The sequence below is a fragment of the Falco cherrug genome, chromosome 8 (assembly GCF_023634085.1).
Source record: "Falco cherrug isolate bFalChe1 chromosome 8, bFalChe1.pri, whole genome shotgun sequence".
In the NCBI taxonomy this organism is placed as follows: domain Eukaryota; kingdom Metazoa; phylum Chordata; class Aves; order Falconiformes; family Falconidae; genus Falco; species Falco cherrug.
Window position 1 is genome coordinate 14,640,918 of NC_073704.1, and position 24,764 is coordinate 14,665,681.

Here is a 24,764-nt window from a genome sequence, read left to right on the forward strand (position 1 = left end):
TGCTACACACAGAAAAAGCGAAGTCTATGTAAAGTTGGAAATAAAAATATGTAAAAGTTTCATTGCTGTGTTCTCTTCTAAGCTCTAAGAAAAAAAAATGTATTTGCTTACCAATGCATTTCACAAAAACCATTGAACATTACTGTCTAAAATAAGAATATAGAAGATAATTCTTGATAATATTGAACACTTAAGAGTTCTTTTCATCCACAAAAAGTGCTGTAAAACATTAACTAATTGTCGTAGGTAAAAATATGCTGACTTTGACTCCAGCATTGTCCTGACCCCAGATTCAATCAGAACTACACTGTGTTGGCAGTAACTCAGGAAATGACAATTTGCTAGAACAGACTGGAAAATTAAATTGTTAGACACATTTGGAAAACCGTAAGAGATCTGTTAATAAAAACCCATTATATTTTTAATTGTATGCAGATTTCAGCTTAATGCCACTGAAATCAAAAGGAAAAATGTTTCTATCATCATTTGGGCAACAGATTGATTAGTCATCATTAGATCAAAATTTTAACAGAGCTTCTTTCAATGTATGGAGAAATGCACTGGTAGCACATACTGCCTTACAACTTTTCTCTTTAGCCTTCAAAAAGATGCACATGCGCAATCTTTTTTGTTATAACCATTTCCCCCCTCTTAGCAGTAGCTGAAGGGATCAAAACAAGCAGCAGTAAAAAGAATCCACATATTAAGCAAATCAAAGGAACATCCCAGAAGAATGATGGAACCCAAGCTGAACCACCCCAGGATGCAGCTACATTTTGACAACTGTTTGCAAAGGTTCAGACAAAACAGAGATAAATACTAAAATAATCCCCAAACCTGAACATTCATTGGTCTAGTCCAGTCTACACTACATCTCTTAGGTCTTACTCCTCACTTCTACCTCCCTCTTCATCTTAAAACTTTAGTGTGATAAAATGCAAGTCATGCCCGTGCATTGCATCCACAAGGGATTCAACATGTGTGCTGAGGACTACACCTACACCCTTCATTACTAAGTCTACAGCACAGCCTCCAGGCCAGCAGTGTCTAAGCTCTCTGCATGAGCTAGCAAGGGTATAATTTGATTCTGCAACTTGTTTGCACAATACTAGTAATTACTAAGTAAGCTACAACCAACATTTTCAGTTGCACCAGTGTCAACATTAATGTGCTGGCACAGCAAGTATGAAAAGCTGACCAGCTTTAACACTTTTTTTTTGAGGATATAAGAGATTTAAAAACCTGATTACAAATGCTAATATTTAGGAAGAGCTGTTTTTCAGTTTACCGTAAGGAAGGAACACCAAAGAAAAAGCCTAAATTTAGAATCACTGACACCGTTAAATCACATAAGCTATAATAATGATCTGTGTTCATGTTTCATGAAAAAAATAACGCTTCTGCACTTCAAGAAAATAATTTACTTCCAGCACCACAGAAACACAATAATTTTGTGTATCAAACCACTAATGACTCAAACAAATCCAAAAATGAACTAAACCGATGCTATTATCAATTTCATTATAACTCTCAAATATTCTAACTTGAACTAGACCTCCACTGTACTTGACACTCTATAAGCATATAATTAATTGCTTCTATTTCCCACAAAAGATGCAATCACCAGACTTAAAATTTGATTACGTTGGTAATTACAGGTTTAGATGGCTGAACAATGCATCTTCAATAAATTATTATTTGACAGCACAACAGTAACTTCGTTCAGCCAACTACGTAATATATAGCTACCTTCAAGTATGGGTTGAAAACTACAACGCATGTCCAGCGATTTTATGACCTACTGAAGTCTTTGGAAACAATATGCCTATGCCTTTCAGCCACTTACGGATCCAAACTGACACATCTGTGTGCATCACTCCTGCAAAAGATCATACTGGTTTAAACAGGCAACGTTACAAACAGCAAATGACTACTAAGTTTAAACAAGGTATTCAGTATTCTATTTGCCAGAAAAATCTGTTGAAACTATTTTTGCACACAGCTTTGAAGACAGGTCTGCACGCATTGTCAGATTATAGTCAGGGTTGATTTACTCTATGATTACAGAGAAGCCAATCCATTTTGCATAACGCTGAAAGCTACTTAACACTACAATACTTCCAGCCACTGCCCTCATTCATTAAGTGCACATTCTGAAAAAATTGCTCTCAAGCAAGTTCTGCAGGGATCTGGCTTACCATGTGGTTGGTGCTTTCTGGTTTCCTGCTGCCAAAATGCAGTTAGACATCTCAAATAGACCTGATGATTTTTCAGTGCCATCCTAGGATGTCATTGCTTCAGTTGCCACAGGGCAGGATGAATCTTGGCTTCGCTGAAGTCAACAGAAGACTTCACTAGGTCAAGATACCATACAGGTGTAAACAGCTGGTTAAATTATGACTGGCCTTCAAAACAGTAGCTTATTCCGTAACATTCTGTGGTGTTCTATCCACAACAAATTATAGCAAATAGTTTCAAATTAAAGTCCACTTCAAGAATAAAGAAACTACAAAAATGGAATTTCAGTCTTTATTTTATTAAAACAAGATTTGTTCTGCTGATGGAATGAATAAATTCATAACTGCAAAACTTAAACAAGGAACAAAACCTTTGTTTCTGGGCATGCTCAGACCTATGCTACTACAGTCTTCTGAAAAAGATTATTGCGAATGCTGTAATTCATAGCAGATAAATGATTAAAGACAAAAACTCTGGGATTTTAATTGCATTAGTAAGTGAGATACATTTTACTTTTCTTATCTGTCCCAAAACATCAATAGTTGAAATACTGGTTTACTTCCACAATAAGTACAAATTCAGATTACTCCATTCTCGGGCAAAGTTACCCTAGGGGAAAAAGAAAGACGACAGCTAAAGAAATCAAGAAACATCATCCCACTCCTGTTTCACACTACTCAGTGAAGGAAGCAGACTCCCAAACACAGGAGCATAAACCAGCTTGCCCTCAACACTTCAGATCAGGACACCATCCACTCCTGTTACCTGTCACTGATTTAATTCCAAACAGAATATCCTGTCCTGTAAATTAGCATTTCGCAACATTTAAAAAAATGATCCAAATATTCAACTGAGGAAAAGCATGGAAACAATAAATCTGAAATTAAATAAGCTGAGGATACAAAGAACAAGCATCCAGCAACAGCACTGGACAAGTTTGTAGTTTCACTGTATTCTTATAAACTCACATTGTGTCAAATGACCACGGACAAAGAAGCAGATAAAAACATTACAGCATCAAACAAGAGTACTGCAAAATACACTACCAATTACAAGAACATGAAAACCACAAAAAAACCATTATTTTCATTTGGGCACAAATTTAGCATGAAACTTAAACACAACTTCAGATTAAGTCATAGTCTCATTGTAAGTACAACGAAACACCTCATTTTATCTGAGTACCAGAGAGGAGCACTTTCACACTACAAGTACAAGAACATTGGATGCAAACTTGAAAGCAAAAACTCCTATCAGAAAAAGAACTGAAGAACTGCTAGGTGCAAGCGTCAGATACCTGAAGTTTTGGGGACTTGCTATTCTACGTTTGGTTAGCACCTGGCATACGTACAGGTCACTCTCAAGGTTCACAATACAAGTGAATACTAAAAAGTCAAGCTGCTTAGAATGGGGTTGTGTTAAAAGGTTGAGTACTTTGTGAGGGGAGAGACTTTTTTAAAATTATGAAATGTATAAAAAAACCCGTAAGTATGAACTTGCAGATGGTCAAAATTACATATGCACAGAAGAAATTATTTTTCTCAAGTATTATATCATGCATCTAACTGCTGCCAATTAGATTCAAAAAAGCATGACTTTCCTCCTTTTCAATGGTTCTTTTCTTGCTTCTCTACATTAAGATATGCAAACATTTGTCCACTAATTTTTAAAACCAAAAATATCAAACCAAAAAAAAAAAATCCTACTACCCCAAACCAACCAACCCCTCCTATCAATTTCAGGAGAAAGTGCTTCAGCTCTAAAGTTTTCCATTAGCGTAGGCTTCATAATCATGTTTCAAGGTTTCAGTCATGCTCCTAATGAAACAATGTACTATTCAATAAAGGCAGCAGAACCTGCATTATTTATCTAATAGAAACCAGTTTGACTAATTCCCCAAGACCCCAGAAAACGTCTCTTTTCTCCTTCATGCACATGGCATTTTGAGTGTGTCTGCAATTTTTTTATGCTTGGCAGATATCTTCATCAATTATCTTTTCAAAGCAGTTTCTACAGTTACTTCTTATATCACAATCTTCCCTTTTTTCCTAGTAGTCACTGAGCATGCACAGAAGAGATTTCTAAACAGCCAGTGAGGCAGAGAACAACATCCAAGCTTACACTGTCTTATTTTGACGCTGTCAACCACAGAAATGTTTCCAGACTTGCACCCCAAGTCTTATTCTTCTAAAAAACTGTTAAATTTTTAAATTATTTATTTATTTATTAGGAAAATATATAGCTACTTACACTTTTTATTTAAATATAATACATTTTTCTATTTAAAAAAACACCCTGACAAGGAGGTGTATTATTGGGGGAGGGGGTGGGAGGGGGGAAGACATTACAGGCTAAAAATATTAGTCATCCTATAGTCCTCAAGATACTTTTATTACTCAAGGTTTCAAGGAAGTTATGTGCTGGAGAAACACAAGCTTGCAATGAATGAGTATGGAGAACAGTATTTTTGGCTATAAGCAAATATGCATTAGTGATCTTAAAAGTACAATGTGCATTAAACCTTACTCACACACAAAATTCATGCTCTTCGTGTACAATATTGTGAAAAATAAGATAGAAGAAGTTAGATAGGAAAACATTCTTGTATCATAAAAATATGTTGGAATGGGACTTACCTATAGAGTTAATTTAAAGCTTTGCTTTAAAACAAACTTTATATAAAAAATCTTTTTTGTTTTATCTAAAAATTAGCCTTTCTATAAAAACCATTCCTTTAAAACTTTGCTGTGAAAAAAACCCAGTTTTATATTAGACAAAATATTATAGAGGCACAATTAGTTAAAAGGGCAGTAAGAAATCATGTTATAACACTTCATTTTCCAGTGACTTGCAATACAGTCATGATTATGTGTCCACTGACAACCATAGGAAAATTTATCCACAGAAATCAACTTGTATTTAAAAAATAAAATAAATATTAAAAAAATATATCTGTCAGACCATATTTGACTTGTAAAGGAACTTAGTTTCCAGGTGGCTTTAGTACACGCATATCTTTTATTTACCCTGGGAAATATGCACATAAATTTAAAAAATCCCAAAAATATTTTTTGAACAGGTGGTTTATGATGACAGCTTTTATATTTCTTTCAGATACTGTATATTAAAATAAAACATTTCAAAGTCCACCTTTATCTCAATCCAAACCAGCAGTCTTGTCACTCTAGAAAATGAATCAAGAATGATTTTGGTTTTTCAGGGGAAATTGCACAGATATGTTCCATGGCAGAGAGAGCAGGGTCTGGTCTTTTCTATGTTTTTCTTGTGTTCTGAAAGACACATTGTACAACTCCGGAATTTACAAAGGCCTTTAAAGTAACACAGATTATAGAATATACCAAATTGCAGATTCACAAACCAGAGCCCTGACTATGATGACATTTAACTATATGCTTAACTTCATACAAATCAACAATTAACCTTCAATCTTAAAGCACAGGAATATCTGCAAGACTGGGGATTTGTGTCTCCTAAACACATTAAATAAGCTGTCATCATAATAACTATTAAAAAAAGAAAAAACTAAATCAAAACCCTATGGTCCTTTTTGCCATAAAAATCATAATAGTCAGAGCATCAGTGGCCAAACATGAATCACTACGGGATATTAATTTTAATTCAACTAAATATTTTAAACAGATATTTAAATATCTGTTTAAACAGATATTTGAACTCTAATACATTTAGATAGATGCTGCTTTAGGTTTATTTAAATATTTTACTGAAAGTTTAAAAAGAAAGTTTCAAATATAGTACATAAAAATGTAACCAACAGTACACCCAATTAAAATCAAAAAAGCACAGAAACTCCAAATGGAGGTTGACATTCTAGAACAACTCACTGCTACTTGTTTGCATTATAGGTTTTCTACCCCCATGCTAAGGATGTGAAACTCACCTAAAAACTTAATCAATAAGCTATTTTAAAAAACCCCAAACCACAAAACAAAACAAAACACCCAAACCCACAATCCAAACCCTAAGCCTGTATTTCTTTTGGAATTTGAGATTTCAGTTTAGCCACCACCATTTGAACAGTGCCCTAGAGAGACGCGTTTCCTTACCAGCATGGTCCGTTATTGCTTGATGAGAGCCCACAGTGACTTTGTGTCCAAAATAACTGCTTTGGACATGGTCTCAGGAAAAAAGTCAATATAAAAACATGTACAATTATATTCCATTTCAAGAAAGCACTGAACTGATCTGAATTGTATCATACTGTATCAATTTTAATGCCACTTCATAGGCAAATATATATTACGTGTCAAAGGAGGTGTGCATATACACAAACACAAAATACACACACAGAATTCAGCCAGTCCAGATCAATGTATCTTCATTTAATTTCTAGCATAACAACCAAGTCATTTTTTGCACTTTAGAATTATGTGGAAAAATGAGAATAGGCACAATTAATTAATACAGCTTCTAGTTTACCTTATTATAGTGCACTATTACGCACTAATACCACGAAAACAATATGATACTATTCAAGCTTATTTTTCTGATGTACAGGTGAAGTCTAGTAAATACGACTTTAAGTGCTTTTTAACTCAAACACACAACCTCTGCAGCTTTACACAGTAGAACAGTGCAACACATTATGTCCCCATATTCCAGGAACAAGATCAGAGTTTACAGTTGTACTTGTTTCACATTAGACTGGCTTTGCACTTTCTGCAGCTCTAGCACTTCAACAGCTTCGTCTATGACCTCCTTTTGTTCCCTTTCCTTTTCCTCAATCTTTTTCCAGGTGCTGGCTATAAAAACAAAAAATCTTTTGGTAGCTAGCTGTCACCTGGTAGAACAAGACAGTTTCGAATTAACGGTACAGCAGTTCTTCTAGAGGGTCGGTTCACAGTGCTAGGGTGACCCCGATCTCCACTCACTTCCCAATTCCTGACTTTGGAAGAAGTTTGCTCTGGCTTCTTGGGAAAAGATTCCGATGTGACCTTCTGCCTCTTTTCAGGAATCCCTGTGACAACTGTTGAGTTCAGAAAGGTCCTTTTTGGTTTCCTCCTCACCTTTAATTTTTTAGCATCAGGCTTTTCTTTCTTAGGGTGCTTTCCCACTGTAGTTTTCCTTGTCTGGCACCTATGGATGGAGAAAGCAGAAGACTTCTGGGCATGAGGATGAAGTTTCCTTCTCATCCCCTCTTTTTGCTGTTTTTTACTTCTGGAAGTTTGTTTGCCTGTAGTTACTCTGTTTCGTCTCCTCCCAACAGTACGTCTGACAGACACAGGCCCTCCTGCAGACTTTCTGGAAAAAACTGGTTCTTTATTAGTGCTTTCTTTTCTCTTCCATATTGCCTTTGGATTCTCCCTCTCTAACCGCTCGTTCCTGACAGATGTCAGAGGAGTTTTGGTAACTCTGCTGTTAAATGGAGTTAATCTACAATCTCCTTCTACAGCAGACTGGTGAGAGTTCAAAGGTGAAATAATCAGATGTTTAAAAGACTTCTCAGAGTGGCCAGATACCAGACAATCTGTTCTTTCTGTGGAAACAGAAGATCCATCTGCCTTTTGACTTGAGGCTGCATCGTTCCCTTTACCTGGATCTGGCAGGAAAGATGCTGAAGATGAACTATAGAAGTCTGACCAATTGAGTGACTTTGATGGTGTGCTTTCTCTCTGTGCATCAGTTAGTTTCCTCATGTTTGCATCAAAGCTGAGACTCCTGAAAAGCTGTCGAACGTGGGAGGGCTTTTTGGCCTTTTCTCCAACTACACTCTTTGGAGGCATTTTCAGAATTCGATTTGTCAGTGGGTCATAATACTTTAAAGAACATTGTTTGTATTTATACCTTACAGAGTCCTTGCTTTCTGCAGAGTTATAATTTTTCCTCATTTTGAGAGTATCTGAAGGTTTACCTTTACACTGTTTTATCTCTGGGCATGAAAGTACATACACCACTGTCTTCGGCTGTATAGGACTCATAATCTTGCTATAGGACTCAGGAAGTTTAAGGGCACATAGTCTGGTTTTCATGTTGGGAGTTTTTTCATTCTCCGGCCACACAATGCTTGCTTTCTGATCAGCTGGATCAGATTCCCTTCTAGACATTTTTCGTTTTGCTACAGGGTAGTTCAACAGACTTGTTTGGGTGCCATGGCTCACTTTAACCACCTGGCATCTTGAAGCCAGGCGCCACGTCCTTTTCCTAGGCATTTTATGAATTTGTGGGTTGCATAGTGTATCTGAGGCTAAAGATGGGTTATCAAAATCACAGCCACCACTTAAAGCATCATTAAATTCTGGCAATGCTTTAACTGGTGCACTTTCTCTTCTATTACCTTCAACGACATTGTTCTTTTTTTCATCCTTCTGCTTTTTTTTCTTCATTCTCTTCCCTGTACAGTTAGCTGAGGATTCACTGTCAAAGTAGCAGCGAAAACGACCTTCCCTGAAATCACGCACAAGTTCTTCAATTTTTATATCATCTTCATACATTATTTGAGACCACGTCTTTCCCACAAAAGAAGGAGGCACATGAGGCAGAGCTGGAAGAACCGGTTCTTCGGTATGAACTATGACATCCTGTTTCATTGCTTCTATTTTCTTTACCGACTCACTTTTTAAAACAGAAGAGAGCTGTGTTCCATAGTCTTTATCTTGCAAACTTATTTGGACTTCTTTTAGGAATTCTATATCTTTTACAGCTACCTTGGATAAGTCTGATCCTGCCTGAATAGGTGCATCACAGTCAAAACTCATTTCAGAACCCTCTAAATGAGTGTGGTCCAGAAGTGATGAAAAAGTTAAACTGGGATTATTGTCTTCTTTGAAATAAGTTTCTTCAGAGGTAGTTCCATGGCAGTATTTCAAAATTACATCTTCAATAGTTTCATCCACTGAACTTTCATCACCTCTGTTTGTCTTCACGTTTTTGCATTTTGCTAGTTGTGGGGATGTCCCAAGATCTAGGGAGCTGCTGATACCCACAGTATCCCTGAGATGGAAATCAGATGCCAAAGTTTCATCCTGAGTTCGTAAACCATCTCGTTTTGAGAGAGATTGACCTGAGGTAATACGTAAAGAATTGCTGTGGCTGCACATAAGATTCTGATGAGAAGCCGAAGGGCGTTTTGGGTGAACTGGTGCCGGGGCAGGATTCAAGCATGGGTTCAGTGACACATCACTACTGCATACCTCCATTTCTGTTTTAGCACATACACTATGCGGAATCAGATTTGATGCTGCCAAATTCCTAACATTTTTTCCTGGTTTAGGATTAACAGAAGTATGGATTACAGGACTGACAGAAAACCACTGAGGTACAGGGCTCACAGCAGTAAGCTGCCCTTCATGGCTATGACTTGCAATTTGAGCATCTTTCAGGGTATCCCACTTCTCATTGCTACAAATGCCCATAGACTGCTGGGATATTCTTATAACATGTTCCTGCCCTCTTTCTAGTTTTTGAATAAATGCTTGCATTACATAAGTTTTCTTCGCACCCTCATGAGACTGACATGGAGCAGAAGAGTGTATTTCACCAACAGACTCCTGGTCTTTGCGGGAAATATCCTGTCTGACTCTGTTCCTCTTTTTCTCCGCCTCTTCTGGGGACAGGCAAGCAATCCTAGCAGCCTCTGGAGTGACAGGGAGTGGCATGTCATCATATGTAGGTCTAAAGGGGAGGAGAGAAAAAGAAAAAAAGCCCACATAAATACTGAAAGTATGTTGAAGATTTTTCAAACAATAGTGTTCTGTTTTGGGGGTGGTGTGTGTGTGTTGTTTTTATTTTTTTTAAAAAAAAAGAGTAATTACCTAGAGCACATCACACCTAATGAACAAACTCAAGCTACCAGCTTTGCTACTTTAACAAGGATACTCCACTTGGCAGGGGGGAGCAGGGAAAAAAGCCACAGATGGAATGGCGAGCACTCCACAAAGCTAAAGATAACAATTCAGGCATTAGTCAGATACCCTCTTCATGTAACCACCCATCGAGAATGGCCAAACACACATTACAATCATTTTATAAATACAGCAAAGCAAGAAAAAGTAAAGGCATTTCCTTTGTTTGAGGTTGTGAGCTTATAAAGAGGTTATTTCACTGGTAAAGCTATCATTAATTAATATTGAACTTTTGTAGAGAAATGGAACATTATAATATGGCACAGTATAAAAATACTATTGAGTATAAATGTCCCTTTCCCTACAAAACGTAGCTGCCCGATAGGAACTCAGCATATGTTGCCAAGGAATTCCATGCTTACTGTTTCTCACAGACATACCACAGCTTCCAAATCACTTCTATAACACGCCAAGTTATGATTGTTCAGCCTCACTGTGATAACAGCAGATTTTTATATATTCTGTAACTGGCAGTTTTGTCTTTAGGACTGCCTCAAATACAAGTGTTTAAGTCTTACAGAATTAACAGAACAGACAGATATGGACTATTTCTCTGACGCAACACAGGCTTCAATGTGTAACAGCTGGGGAAATCCAATGAAAATAGTTTTTTAAAAAGTAAAATATAACAAAGAGAGAATTTTGTGTTTCATTTGAAAAGTTATAACCAGACCTTGCAAGATCCAAATGGATGTTTACTTTAATAAAAGGCAGACAGCCATGCACCTCTTATGGTGCATTCATCTGCTAACAGAAGTATTGTGAATAAATTTTATTGTACAGCAATTTCCTAATTATAAACATTTAACTTGCACATTTATTGAACATTAAAAATCAATTAATGTTGTGGTTTAACCCACCAGATAGCTAAACACCATGCAGCCAGTCACTCCCTCCCCTCCCAGTAGGATGGGAGAGAGAATTGGGGGCAGGGGGGGAGTACAATTTGTAGGTTGAGATAAAGACAATTTAATAGGACAGAAAAGGAAAGGAAAACAATAATTAGAATATACAAAGAAGCGACACACAATGAAGTTGCTTGCCACCCGCCAACTGATGCCTAGCTAGCTCCCAAGCAGTGGCCCCCAACCAGCTTTCCCCCTAGTTTATGTACCAAGCATGATGTCATATGGTAAAGAACATCCCTTTGGCCAGTTTGGGTCAGCTGCCCTGGCTGTGTCTCCTCCCAGCTTCTTGTGCCCCCGGCTTATACTTGCTGGTACAACAGTATAAGAAACTTAGAAATTCTTGACCTAGTGTAAACACAGCTTAGCAACAACTAAAACATCAGCATGTTATCAACATCATTCTCATCCTAAATCCAAAATACAGCACTACCAGCTACAAGGAAGAAAATTAACTCTATCCCAGCCAAAACCAGGACAATTAACAATGCTTAATAGTCAACATGTAGAGAAGTCCTTGAAGGACTCAGACATGAGTAATTAACAAAGACAGCTGATACCAACCAAACTTGTAAGTATTTCTAACTAGCTTCTTCACACAGAAGCAATCACAAAAGAACTTATCTGAATATAGCTATGTCTCATCCTTTTACTGAGAGATGACAGATAAAAGAAGAATTCTCAGTTTGGAAGAACTGTTTTATAGTTGAAAAAAATTTATATGGCCAGTGTTTTTTAAAAAAGAAAAATTATTTAAAACTGGCATTTGAACTCTACAGAGTTAAAAAGACACAGTCCAGAAAAACATACTTCATAGGATCACCACCAAAACAAACCAACCTCCCCAAACCCACCCACCCCCACAATAACTCATATTTGAAAGCACCTACTTCAAACCTCAGAACAGGGCTCAGTGATCGGGCTCATGATCTACCATTAGACTTTGTTCTCTCTCTCTGAGACACTAACAATTAAGAAAACAATTTTCCAGCCAACTACATACTCATTTCATCACCATTTAATCTCCAACCATGTTCTCCTTATATGTTTCTTATAAACCTCATGTAAGAACATGCCAAAAGCTGGACTTTTGAGAGATGGCATGATAGATGCAACATGACAGATGACACCAGGATGGATGATTCTCCTCTATTCACAAGGTCTGTTATCCTATCAAAGAAGGAAATTAGGATGGCCTGATGCAATTTTTCTTGACTAAATCAGCAGCAACCATTTACTCATCACTTCGTTGTCTTCTAAATTCTTATGAAGAATTTGGTTATTCAGTTCTTGGGGAAATACTGCAATTTAAGCAAAGAAGTCTGTAAGCAGACCCTGTTCCCACCCCTCCCACTGACAACTGACAATTGTTACACTTGTTTTTTCCTCACTCCTCCTGAAACATCACACATTCCCTGTGGCCTCTCAAAAATAATTACTAACAGCACCCAGACTGCTTCAAAGAGCACTGACTATCATGAGTGCTGAAAACCCTGCTTACTTGGATCACTTGAAGAGAACTACAGAGCCACTAACAATCATAAGCACAACAACCTTTTATGCAAAATAGTATGGAAATGAAAGTTATCAGAAGACCAAGACCTACAAGGTATTTCACAGTGCAGGGACTTAAGCCCCATCCATCAAACAAAAAAAAAGCCTTCCAAGGAAACACAAAGGCAGTCCCATAAACATCCTGTAGATCAAAGTTGCCTCCAATCATTGAAACTCATAACAGAAATCACACTGGCTACATAAAAAGTGATAAAGCACTGCATGCTCTTCATACTAAAGTAACTTACACTTTACTTTGGCTATTAGGATATTATTCCTCATTCACTACAGTGACAAACATATCAAATATTGACTGCCAATACTTGATTTGAACTAATGGTGCAAGTTGTATTAACACACACACACGCCCCCTCAAAAAAAAGGTGTTTGTTATTACAGACTCACTACCTATGGTTCCACAGGTAAAGCCAAGTCCAGGTTTTTCTTGAGTCCAAACACTAAATGCTGAAAAATTCATGTTGCAGAATTTTACCTTTATGTAGGCCACCATGCCTAAGTTGTTACAGTTTTACATAGTGTTCAAAAGCATGTACAAGACACACACATGTTCCCCTATCCATAAAAATGGTGTGTGGGGGAAATGTGTATGTGTAGGAGTGAAGTATGTGTGAATGCATACACCCTTACAAATTGTAATTATACACAAATTAAGTGCAAGTAAGGAATCTAAAGAGGTAGCTGTCATGGCTCACGCATACCAGAAGCGGGAACCTTGCAGAAGACATGGCTGTCTTGGTTAAAAGAAATAACAACCAAAACCTGACATAATTGAGATGCCAAATTATGTTTTCCTCCTTACTGTAAAGGATGTTTAATTGATACCTGCCACAGGCCTTGGTTTTATTCCTGGTAACGCATATATTGAATACAATCACAGGCTGAAAGTCTGAAGAAAAATATACCACAACAAAACTTCTATATTATAAATAATTACAGTTACAAAAGACTGGAAGGTAGTAAATACATTGCTAACATTTAAAAACAATGAAGCTATAGGTGGCAATACAGAAAGTTTCACAGCAACTAGAAGCTTTTAGAGCTGTACCTGGCAAGTGAGCTCAAGTAACAATTAATATAGAATAAAATAGCTGGAAGACTGCAAGATCTAGCCACCATCAAGGTTTCTCAGCAAGAAAAGTTGCCTCTCACTTATCTCTGGACCACGTGTTAAGCAGTGATAAAGGAGCAGATAAATAAAAAAAGACTTATCACTTTGATATGCAAAATGATTTCATCATCATGCAAAAGTCCCTGGGAGTCCATTAAAAAGCTAAATAATCACTGAGGGAGGAAAAAAAAAAATCCCAATCAAACACCAAGAACTGGTTGCTAATATCAGAAAGGAGGGTTGAAAAACCACTCATCATCACAACAAAAGATTGGAAGCAGAATGCCCTCCAGTCCAGACTTGCCCCTTTCAAAATTTTTAAAAGGTAAAGTATTAACATTTCAAACAAGGAAATGCTAAAAGGATCCTCTGAATATTTTCACTAAACGAACACAATAGGGATGTTCAGTCAAATTTTGATAAACAAGGGATAAAACTTAGAACACACTTCTCATGATGCTAACAAGCCACCTGATTCACCAACAGCAGTATACAACTCCTCCCTGCCTAAGATGCATTATTTTAAAAGAAAGTTAATAAAATTTTATGACACAACCTGCAATATTCCTCATGTACTCCAAAAATACAACATTTTCCTTAAATGTGTGTCACCTTTTAAAATACAGTGGAATTCTGGTTATCCAAGAAAAGGGGACAGAATTCAGAGTACAGACAAGGGTTATAGGACTGACTAAGCAAAAGGAGAAACCCCATATAACGAAACCTTTTTTTAAAAGGATTTTAAAAGGATTATTTCTATTATCATATGAATGCAATGCAATCAAATACATCAGATGACAATGCCTGTCTGCTCAGCTGCTGTGCCCTACTGCTGCACCCATTCTTGTCCACCCAAGCTCTGAGAAAAAGCACCTTTGTTCAAACTTCAAAAATCTTACAGATCAGAATTAGACCTAAAGAGAAGGCAAAAGGCAGTAGAAAAAAAAAAATCTTCTAACTGTCTCGCTTGAGTTCTTCCACCTTTTCATGAAATATCTGGCATCTGGATACTGCTGGAAGACTGAATATAGTACTAAATTGATTCTAGTATGCATAAACTATAGCAAAATTCTAGGCTTCCAGCTCACTTAACAGTTTATATTCAATTTTCAAAAATTATTTATAAGTAAACATCTCCAGGGTAGAGGGAACAACTACAGGTTCTATACAGTTAGGAACTTCTGACAGTTTTGCTACAAATTACCCCTCAAAAGCAGAGTGAAGATTTACTCCCTTAAATGATCAATATTACTTCCTTATGCAAAAAAACCTTCTACACCAAGACTCTGGAGGAAGGAATGATTTATTGATTTGCGATTTTTTTTTAACTGGGGGAGGGGCAGAACACCAATATTCTTTGAAATTCAGTATAAATCAAAGCTCTGAATAATTCTTTCTTTTTTCCACATCACTACTAGGTATACTGGTTCTGCAAAACAAGTCAAGTCTCACAAATATATCTATGTTCCTTTTAAATGACACTTAAGATTCCTTGTGTAAATTCAGCTTAATAGTATAAATGCATATTTAAGAACTGAGTGAAACTTTATCAATCCAAGTGTTTTCATATAAGAAAAAAAAGATAATCCAATTCTTACCTCAGACATCAGTTAAGAAGATGACTCTTTTTCACTCATTTTTCAGAGCAGCATCGCAACTTAAATCTAATCACACTTTCTTTTCCATCTTTGCTTTTCTTCCTGCACTCTGTCTAGGTGTAGGATTACTCATCCCTCTTCTCCCTCAACCTTCATCTAAATTTTTTACATTATTTTCCTTATTCCATTCTTCCAACAACTTAGAGGAACGCAGGTAGCTTGTTTTTCCTAGTTAGTAGGTTTTGTTCACCAAAGGAATAACCTTGTATTGGTGACACCTCATTTTTCATTTAGGTGTTGCCTTAAAGTGAATCCTGTATTTTCCCCGTGGCAAAAAAAATTGTGGATGTTCTTAAACTAGAAGGATTAAATTTATTTATTTAAGATGGAAGGCTCAATTTACTCATTTATTTATAGTGGTGATGTGTACATGTCCTGAACTAATTTGTCATAGACATGCCTATTAGCTTTTTCTGTCACATCCCTGACAATATCAATATGGCTGCCTTCAGACAAAATACCCTTCTAACTTGTTTGTCAGATCTATAGCAGAGTTCTGTATCAAGATACACTGTTCTGGGTTTTTTTGTCTTTCCTGCAGAACATTACAAACTAGGAATGAGAATTAATTGGTTTCCCTCCATCTACAGAGAAGTTACACACTGACCCTCTTACCCCTCTTAAACATGCACATGAAAAATAAAAAGAAAGCTTCAAAATCTGAGCATATGAATTGGCCAATTAACGTAATTCATGTAAGTATTAACTGAATGTGTGAACTGCAAGGATAATGAAAAAATAAACATAAATATTCACCTGACATTATGCACAAACACCAAACTAAAATGATGAACTCTTTAAAAATGTACCGTAAAATATGCTAAATATACACATAAAGCTGAGAACTATAAGAATTATAATTATATATGTAAACCCCAAATTATAATAATTAATAAATACATGTCAGACTATACAGTCTGTCACTATACCTGCTGACCCATATATTCCTTCTTTTTTCAGGTCTTCACATTTAATTGCTCTCAATAGTGTATCAAATCCTTAAGTAGCAACACAAAGTTTAAAAGTGCAGAAACAACACAAAAGCAATATACTTGGACAATGTTTATACAAATGCACTTCTGAAAAACTGTCTTCAATGTGAAAGTTTCGCTTCAAGTGGGCAAAAAGTACTGCTCAGCAGTGGAGCAGAAATACGAACTCATAATACATGCATTCTACCAGCACATACTTCAAACAAACAAACAAACAAACAAGCCAGTTGTATTATACCTGTTGTCATGGTATCTGTGGGGATGATGCTGTAAAACATCCTGCAGGAAACGCTCCATCAAGCTACTAGTACCCATACGATTCCTACAGTAAGTGGTAAAATGTCTGTGCTGGGAGCTGAATATATGCTGGTGAAAGATAAAACAGATGACTACTTTAATACTATTGTTAACACACTGGCCTGTTCCTAAAACTTACTTGCCAGGTTAAATGTTACACTGTTGCCCAGGTTAAACATTACACTGTTGCTACAAAAATATTTAAATAAAAAGAAATCTTTACCTTTTCTACCTTAAGGCCTTGATTCAATGAGATTTTTAAGCATGCTTAGGGAGTCTCAAATAATACTGAAATGTATTGAAACATCATTCTGACTTGGACCCAAATTAGCAGCTCTGACAGCTGCTCACAAATTTAACTAGTACAAATGCTCTCACAAATCTCACAGCTGCTCACAAGTCTTGTGTAACTAGTATAAATAGTCTAAATTATCTACAACTGACTATTAAAACATTCTTGAACTTCGTATGAGTAAACATCCTGTAATCCACTTGAAATAAGGAGAATTTTCCTAAGCACAGAAGATTAAACAGGCTTATACTTTCTAATTAAAAAAGTATAAAAGACAGGAGACACAAAGAGCTAAAGAACAGAAAAGAAAACAGTTGCTGAAATGTCTTCAGCCTTGATATCTAACATATTAACCCTAATACTTTACAATATATACAGATCTTGGGATTACAGCCACAGCAATAAACCTAATGGATGCAACGCACAGTAGTGGGCCACTTCAGAAAAGCAGACTGCAGTAGCCAGGCCACTCCACCAGCATATTTTTAACAGGTAACAGATACAAGGGTATCCTCTTCACAGTGCATACATTGTGCAATTCACAAATTATTTGTCATTCAGTATTAGTGTAGAGACTGGTAATTTATAAGCTGATAAAGCCTTTTGGTACTCCTTGCTATCTGTTGCTTAATTATGCAGAAACCTTCTCACCTGTTCCAGATTACTGTAGTGTACATGGCAACAGCTGCAGTATCCTTGTCTATTTTGCACAGTGGATACTCCAGGCCAAGGAAGTTCTTGATCTCTTGTGTGTAAACTGAAAGAATCAGGTAGTATTACCAAGACATGCTGGGTTGTTTAATTCATGTTCTTAACATAGAAATTCTAAATACCTATCCTACTATTGAGCTAGAACAAACTTGCAAGATAAACATTTCTATTTCAGAATTGTAATGGCAAGTAGGATTACATATTTTAAAGTATTCCCATGCAAATTTTACTAAAGAAAATTTTTCTTAAATACAGAACAAAGGATAACTGGTTGAAGGCAAAGCTAACACAAATGCTAACTTCAGTTGGCTGACATCTGAAGTGAATTTTCTTTCCAGAAAAAGCAGTGTCATCTTTCATTCTTCTGATTTTTAGTATTTTGAAATAAAATAAATAGATCAAAGACAAAGAAATATTGACACCTACACATTAGTTTTGGGCACTGCGATGCACCTTCCCCACAGTTTTTAATAATACGCGGGTACAAGATGAAAAGAATCTCCATCATACACTTGACCTACATTGCATCACTGTCACCCATGACACAAGATAACAAATAATGCTGAAGAACAGATTCTTTCTGCTTTACTTTGTATAGACAGTAAACTAGATCCTGGTTAGATCATGGCCTAACTTACCTGCAATTGCTGTCCTGTTGTAGAGAGCCTTCAACACCATGTCTGTGGATTCCTAGAGGAAAAACCAAAAAGACCACAACAGATTATCAAAGAGATGGAATAGAGTTTTACCTGCAATTAGTTACTTCTTACATTGCATTTGTCAAAACTACTACTCTAAAGGAACATAAAAAGTTTAGTAAGTTCAAGAATGCAGGTAGAGATCCTTTTGTCCTCAAAGTTCCTCTAAGAGCTTCATGAAATAAGATTTACTCTTCCACAGTTGAGGGGGGTGGGAATTTTTTCTGCTGATTTGTCTGGGATCAAGACTAGGAAATCTACATTTATACTGCTACATATGCAATCACTGAGCTAAAATGCAGCATATCTTAAACTGCTTATTACAGGACAAGAAAATCACACCCACATTGAAACTTCACAGATGATTCAGAAGTCACTTCTTTCATCTAAGCTCTGTAATGAAATTTAGGAAATCAAAGCATGCAATTCAAACTACAAGGTGAACTAATGCTTGTAGTGTTACATTTTAAAAAAATCGTAACTGCAACAAAAGTATCTACTTTAAACTTCTCACCTTGTGCTGAAGAAGCAGAAGCTTCATCAGAGGGTTTGATTCTGTCAAACATCTGTAAGAAAAAATAACTGAGAGGAAAAAAACCCAAACCCACAGAAAAGCCCATCTTCGAGCTCATCTTTCAGTCCAAGCCCCAAGCTGTTCACAAGCATCATATTGTTTCAGCTATAGACCAAGACTTGACTTAAATGAAGCTGCATTTTAAAAATAAATTTCTGCATTACCAGGTTACCTAATACTATATTTAACGATGTGTGTTAGCTTTGGTAGAAGGGACTAATTTCTGATCTAATTAACTAAGTCAAATACTATGCTTACAAATACAGCTTAGGCTATGTTAGGTTATTAAGCAATAACCTTGTCAAATTAATTTAATTACTTCATTTCCTAAGTTGCCTTTACAATAAAGATGAAAGATCTATGCTAATAAAACTCTACAAGACCTAGATTACACAAAATAATTATCCAGGCTGGGAAAATAATCCTTATTGCTCAAAAGACCTGCACACCAGTATTAAATCCCACATTTTTTAACTAAAATATGCCTGCAGCAACATGCAGTTACATGCTTTAGGGTGCTCAAACACAAAGGGCTTCCAAGTTTCACACAGTCCTTTTACATTATAGAACGGAAGCATAAAATGAGCTTTCTAGTACAGACCTTAGAGTCATCAGTCTTCTTCATCCACCAAAGTTGACTCCAGACTAGCAAACAATAAATGTCAAACAGGAGGCCATTTGCAGTGCAGGACACTTATCTTTTCTCATCCCATCTGCAGCAACAAAGTTAAAGAACTTTTAAAAATAGAGTTAATAATGCACGTTTTTCATGCCTTAAGGCATGTAATTTTTTATGTACCACTTTGCAAACATGTCAGTCAATAAAATGGACAAATCCCTTTTTGAAGTCTGCAGTACGTCCTTCTTGTTTATTATGGAAATGGTTTTGATAACTGTTCCTTCTGGAATAATTTTGTTCCTTCTTTCTTCCTCATAGTCCCTATGTACTAAATTTCATCGACATTTTGAATGCTGGCATTCATGAAATTAAGTATATGAGTACATTAACAGGAAACAAATTCCTCAATATTAACCAAATTGAAAAGAATCTATTTTGAGCATCACTCATAAACCTGATCAGAAGAAGTTTTATTTTACTCATGTTACATAAACTAGTTAGATATTGAAATAATACACTAACTGGAAATTTCACAAGAGGTTGGATGTTCAAAGCATTTCATAAATTAATCACTATATACTCAATGAAGTACTATCACTAGTATTACAGACAGGAAAACAGAAAGACCACAATAATTTGCACACTCACTGTCACAAGCGTCACAGTGAAAGTTCAACATCCTGTCTCAAAACTTAGAGCTTAGCAATTCTTAGGTCTGCTCGTGGCTTACGATTTATGTAATTCTGGGATAACAAACTTAAAAGTTTCAAATCAACCACTTGTACTTTTTATCCTTTATAAACTGTTTTTATAAGAATCTTTCTACGTATTTGAGAACAGGGGAGGAGAAGGGAAGGAAAAGATGGTCCCCTATGACGCTACATACCATGCGGCTTGACAGATGTGTTTTGTTGTTTGTTTTCTTTAAAGTTGTTTTGCCCTTTCCCTGACTATGCACTCTCTACTCATTAGAGAATAGCAGGGCTGTTACAGCAGTTATAGTCAGTAAGAGTATCTTAATATCTCAACTGAAAAAAACCCAAATCGAACCCCAAAAAACAAACCAAAGAAAAAAAACAACAAACCTCCCAACCAAAACACCACTGATTGTCCTTCCTACAGTGCATCAATTTGATATACAAATTACTTTTAAAAAGAGAGAGAAAAAAAGAAATATGTAAATATCTCTAGTGAAAAACAAGAAACAATTTGAAAAACAGGATGTTAGTTAAATCGTTACAAACAATTAACAGAACATGGCCTTGGGAAAAGGAATAGCCGCATCAATACATCAAGCTGAGAGGTAACAAGATAAGCCCAAGGAAAACCAAATGGGTAATGAGACTAAACAGAAAATTACTTGAACTATGTGTGAACTACCCTAACTAGCATACTAAAAGATCCATCCTCAGCAAAGAGAGCCCCCTACCAACAAAATCTCCTCCTCACAGAACATGCATGGTACAAAAAACCTAATTGCCATACCTTTAAATGGAGACAAGGCTTGTAAGAACCAATGAAAATTAAGTGTGACTAAATGAAATGTAATTGTAAACAATTGTTCAAAGTGTATAAAAGTTTTACCACGTGCTAGCTTTGTGGAATTACCACTTAGCACCCATCTCTGTGCAGACATGCAGTAAAAAATATCTCAACTCTGTGTGTGGATCTGCTCTTGCACACTGTGGTGGGCTGACCCTGGCTGAACACCAGGTGCCGACCAAAGCCACTCTATCACTCCCCTCCTCAACTGCACAGGGGAGAGAAAAACTCGTGGTCGAGATAAGGACAGGGAGATCACTCAGCAATTACCATCATGGGCAAAACAGACTCAACCTGGGGGAAATAAGTTTAATTTATTACCTATAATTATATTATATATAGTATATAATTATTCAAATCAGAATAATGTAATGAGAACTAAAACCAAAACTGAAAACACTTCCCCCCCCACCCCTCCTTTCTTTCTGGGCTCAGCTTCACTCCTGAATTCTCTACATCCTCCCCCCCTTGAGTGACGCAGAAGGATAAGGAATGGGGGTTGCAGTCAGATCATCTCACTTTTGTCTCCACTGCTCCTTCCTCCCCACACTCTTTCCCTGCTCCAGCATAGGGTCCTTTCCTACAAGGACAGTTGTCCATGAATGTCTCCAACATGAGTCCTTCCCACAGGCTGCAGTTTTTCATGAACTGCTCCAACATGCGTCCCTTCCATGGGGTCACAAGTCAGGCCAACAAACCTGCTCCAGCCTGGGCTCCTCTCCCCATGGGCTCAAGGGTCCTACCAGGAGCCTGCTCCAGCATGGGCTTCCCACGGGATCACAGCCTCCTTCGGGCATCCACCAGCTCCAGCATAGGGTCCTCCCTGGGCTGCAGAGGGACAGCCTGCCTCACCATGGTCTTCACCATGGGCTGCAGGGGAATCCCAGCTCCAGCATCTGGAGCACCTCCCTCCTCCTCCTTCTTCACTGACCTTGGTGTCTGCAGTGTTGTTGCTCTCACATATAATCACTCCTCTCTTCTGCTGCAATTTGTTGCACAGGTATTTTTTCCCCTCCTTCTTAAATAGATTATCCCAGAGACTCTGCCACCATCGCTGATGGGCTCAGCCTTAGGCAGTGGCAGGTCCTCTGGGAGCTGCTGGCAGTGGCTCCATCAGACAAAGGAGAAGTTTCTAGCAGCTTCTCACAGAAGCCACCTCTGTACCTCCCTCCCCAAACACTGCCACACAAACTCAATACAATCACCCAGCTGTTCTTATAAACCTTCTCATCAGGCAACTAAGAAAAACTTTCTTGATAGTTCATCTGATCTGGGTCACCCTGTCATCCTATACACAGCTAGGACCGAAAAGATAGTGATTCATGAATGATGCTTTATGAAAAATAACTTGTTCCATACGCTTAAAGTTAACGTACTGATTTTTTAAGGTCTTACCATACATATATATATATTCTTAAGATAAAGCTACAAACGTGGAGCGTGGTAAGAGTGCAGCAACCACAGTGGAGGGTACCCCGTTGGTAGGGTGGTCAGACAGTGGTTCCACAGCCGGCAGGGTGGTCAGACAGACAGCCGTGCACACACACACACACCCCCAACAGCCCCAGCCCGGATAAAATCGCCTCAATAACCAAATATACAGCTTCATCTCAGGGACGTCAGGCAGTGGCAACTGCAATATGCTGGAGGATAACTACTACAATGGTTCATTACTTCCTTACTTCAAGGAATAATTTCAATGGCAGTGCGCTACTGGGAGTTCACTCATCTGCAAGTACAATGCAGTAAGTTGCACCGCTCGGCTGAGACAAACTCATGCATATTTAAACTGGGCTAGGAGCGTAGTAACTTTAAATAGGGCAGGACTATGAAAATAACTATACTGAATTATTCCAGCCTAGGTCTCTTCATTATCTTTGTACAGTTCGATGATATTCAATGGACCAGATTTTCTCACTGGAGAGGCGTGTTAGGCAAAACTTGTAAAAGCCTGGCTATCACTTAGTAACTGACAGAAAAACATCAGAAGATCCTTCAGAGATACTTACGTACAAAGCTGACAAGACAGGAAAGCCTATTCTCTTCATCTCAGTGTCTTATAAGAATACTAGTGTACAAGACAAAGGAAGAAAAAATCTGAACTATATACAGCTTGCTTACCACCTGAAGTCAAGCTCAAACCACAGGCTAGTAACATAAAAGTAATGTGCCATGCGTCTTATTTATGTTGCCAAAATCTGTACAGCCTAACTGCAATCCTTACGTTATCAAATCAGAAGCTACAGCTATAAATTCACAAAGGATTTTTCAGTTATCCATGCAAAGCCTGCAAAACTCCAGTTAGTTAAGATACTTCCAAGTGTAAATATCTTAAACTGTACAATTAAGAAAGTTGTATCCGTAAAAGCTTTAGCTTAAACATTCTACCACTGAAAAATCCTGTAAATTGTAACAAATGGATAAACAACTGGCTGCATATAGAAACGCTGGATTTACTACATTAGCTCTCTCTACCACCAATGCTTCCTTTTGGTTTTACCGAATTCCTCTGTGTACAGCTGCCAGAGGATGAAATGCCTCCGACAACTCCGTTTAACAAGAGAAATCCACGAAATGTACCCACTAAAAAAAAAACCAAAAAAAACAACAAACAAAACGACCAAACACGTGGTGCATTCTGATAGCATATAGAAGCGCCAAAGGCATCAAAGAAACTTCAGACAGCGCCTGTCACTCCTGCACAGCAACAAGTAAAATAAAAAGAGGCCAAAAGGCCAATCAAAACTGTGCCTGCAAAGACACCTGACGAGAGCCTCTGCCGCCCCGCCGCCCGGGAAGGCCTGCGCCGGGCAGACAGCGGGGAGACACGCGGGAAAACTCCCCCTCGAACGCAGTGACCCGCTTTCACCGGCTCAGCGCCAGCGGCGGGGCGCAGCTTGCCTCAGGCACCGCTCCTGCCGCTCGGCCCTCCGCCGCCACGGCCCTCCGCCGCCACGGCCGTGCCGCGCGTCCCGGGCTCCCCCGCGCCCCTTCTCACCGCCCAGCCGCCGCCGGCAGCCCCCGGCCCGCCGCTGGCCGAGGGCCTGCCGTCCCCCGCGGGCGCCCGCCCCTGCCGCAGGGGCTCCCCGCCGCGCAGCGGGCTGAGAGGGCGCCGGCGGCACTCACCGGCGTTACCGCTCGCCCGCCCCCCTGCCCGGCGCGGCGCCGCGCATCCCCGCAGCTCCCGACGCCCGGCTCCCTCCCCGGCGCCGTCTCACCTCCATCACTTCCCCGTGAGCTCTTCCGTGCCGCGCTGAGGTCAGGGGACGCCGTCCTCGGCTTCCTGCTCCGGGTCGGGCTGCGCGGCGCGGCGGGGCGGGGGCTGCGCCGGGGGCGGGGTGTGCGCTTCCCGCCCGGCCCCGAGCGCCTGGGCCGCCGGCCCCAGCCCGCCACCGGTGTCCCCTCCCCTCAGCGTCCCTCCTGCGCGCTCCCGTCCGGCGCCAGCCGCGTCCGCGCCGCCGGCTGAGGCGCCCCTGCCCCGGGAGCCCCGGGCGCCCCGGCCCCGCGAAGGGCGGCAGCGGGCCGCCGCGGCGGCCGCCTGAGGGAAGAGGGGAGCTGCGCGGCGCCGCCCTGGCGGCCCGGGCGCGTTCCCGCCCGCAGCGGTGCGGAGCCGTGGCTGCTGCGGCCGCGGTGCGGGGAGCCCGCTGCGGCGCACCGGGGGTTGCGGCAACCCGT

The 24,764-nt window shown here is 38.9% G+C and overlaps 1 protein-coding gene across 6 annotated transcripts; it reads right to left on the reverse strand.

Annotated features, from left to right (window-relative positions):
• Positions 1 to 2,515: 2,515 nt before the first annotated feature.
• Positions 2,516 to 24,438, reverse strand: ZDBF2 (zinc finger DBF-type containing 2). 6 transcript variants are annotated; one of them, XM_055718452.1, is made up of 7 exons: positions 24,308 to 24,438; positions 19,530 to 19,641; positions 18,869 to 18,920; positions 18,295 to 18,346; positions 17,597 to 17,702; positions 16,595 to 16,722; positions 2,516 to 9,888 (listed from the first exon to the last, which is right to left on the reverse strand). In XM_055718452.1, exons 2-7 carry the CDS (start codon positions 19,551 to 19,553, stop codon positions 7,047 to 7,049), a joined length of 3,204 nt encoding a protein of 1,067 aa, XP_055574427.1. In that variant the 5' UTR covers positions 19,554 to 19,641; positions 24,308 to 24,438; the 3' UTR covers positions 2,516 to 7,046. The 6 variants fall into 6 exon arrangements, with proteins under 6 accessions (XP_055574427.1, XP_055574428.1, XP_014138374.1 ...); XM_055718453.1 differs by lacking the exon at positions 24,308 to 24,438 and adding an exon at positions 24,216 to 24,235; XM_014282899.3 differs by lacking the exon at positions 24,308 to 24,438 and adding an exon at positions 23,099 to 24,013.
• Positions 24,439 to 24,764: the final 326 nt, after the last annotated feature.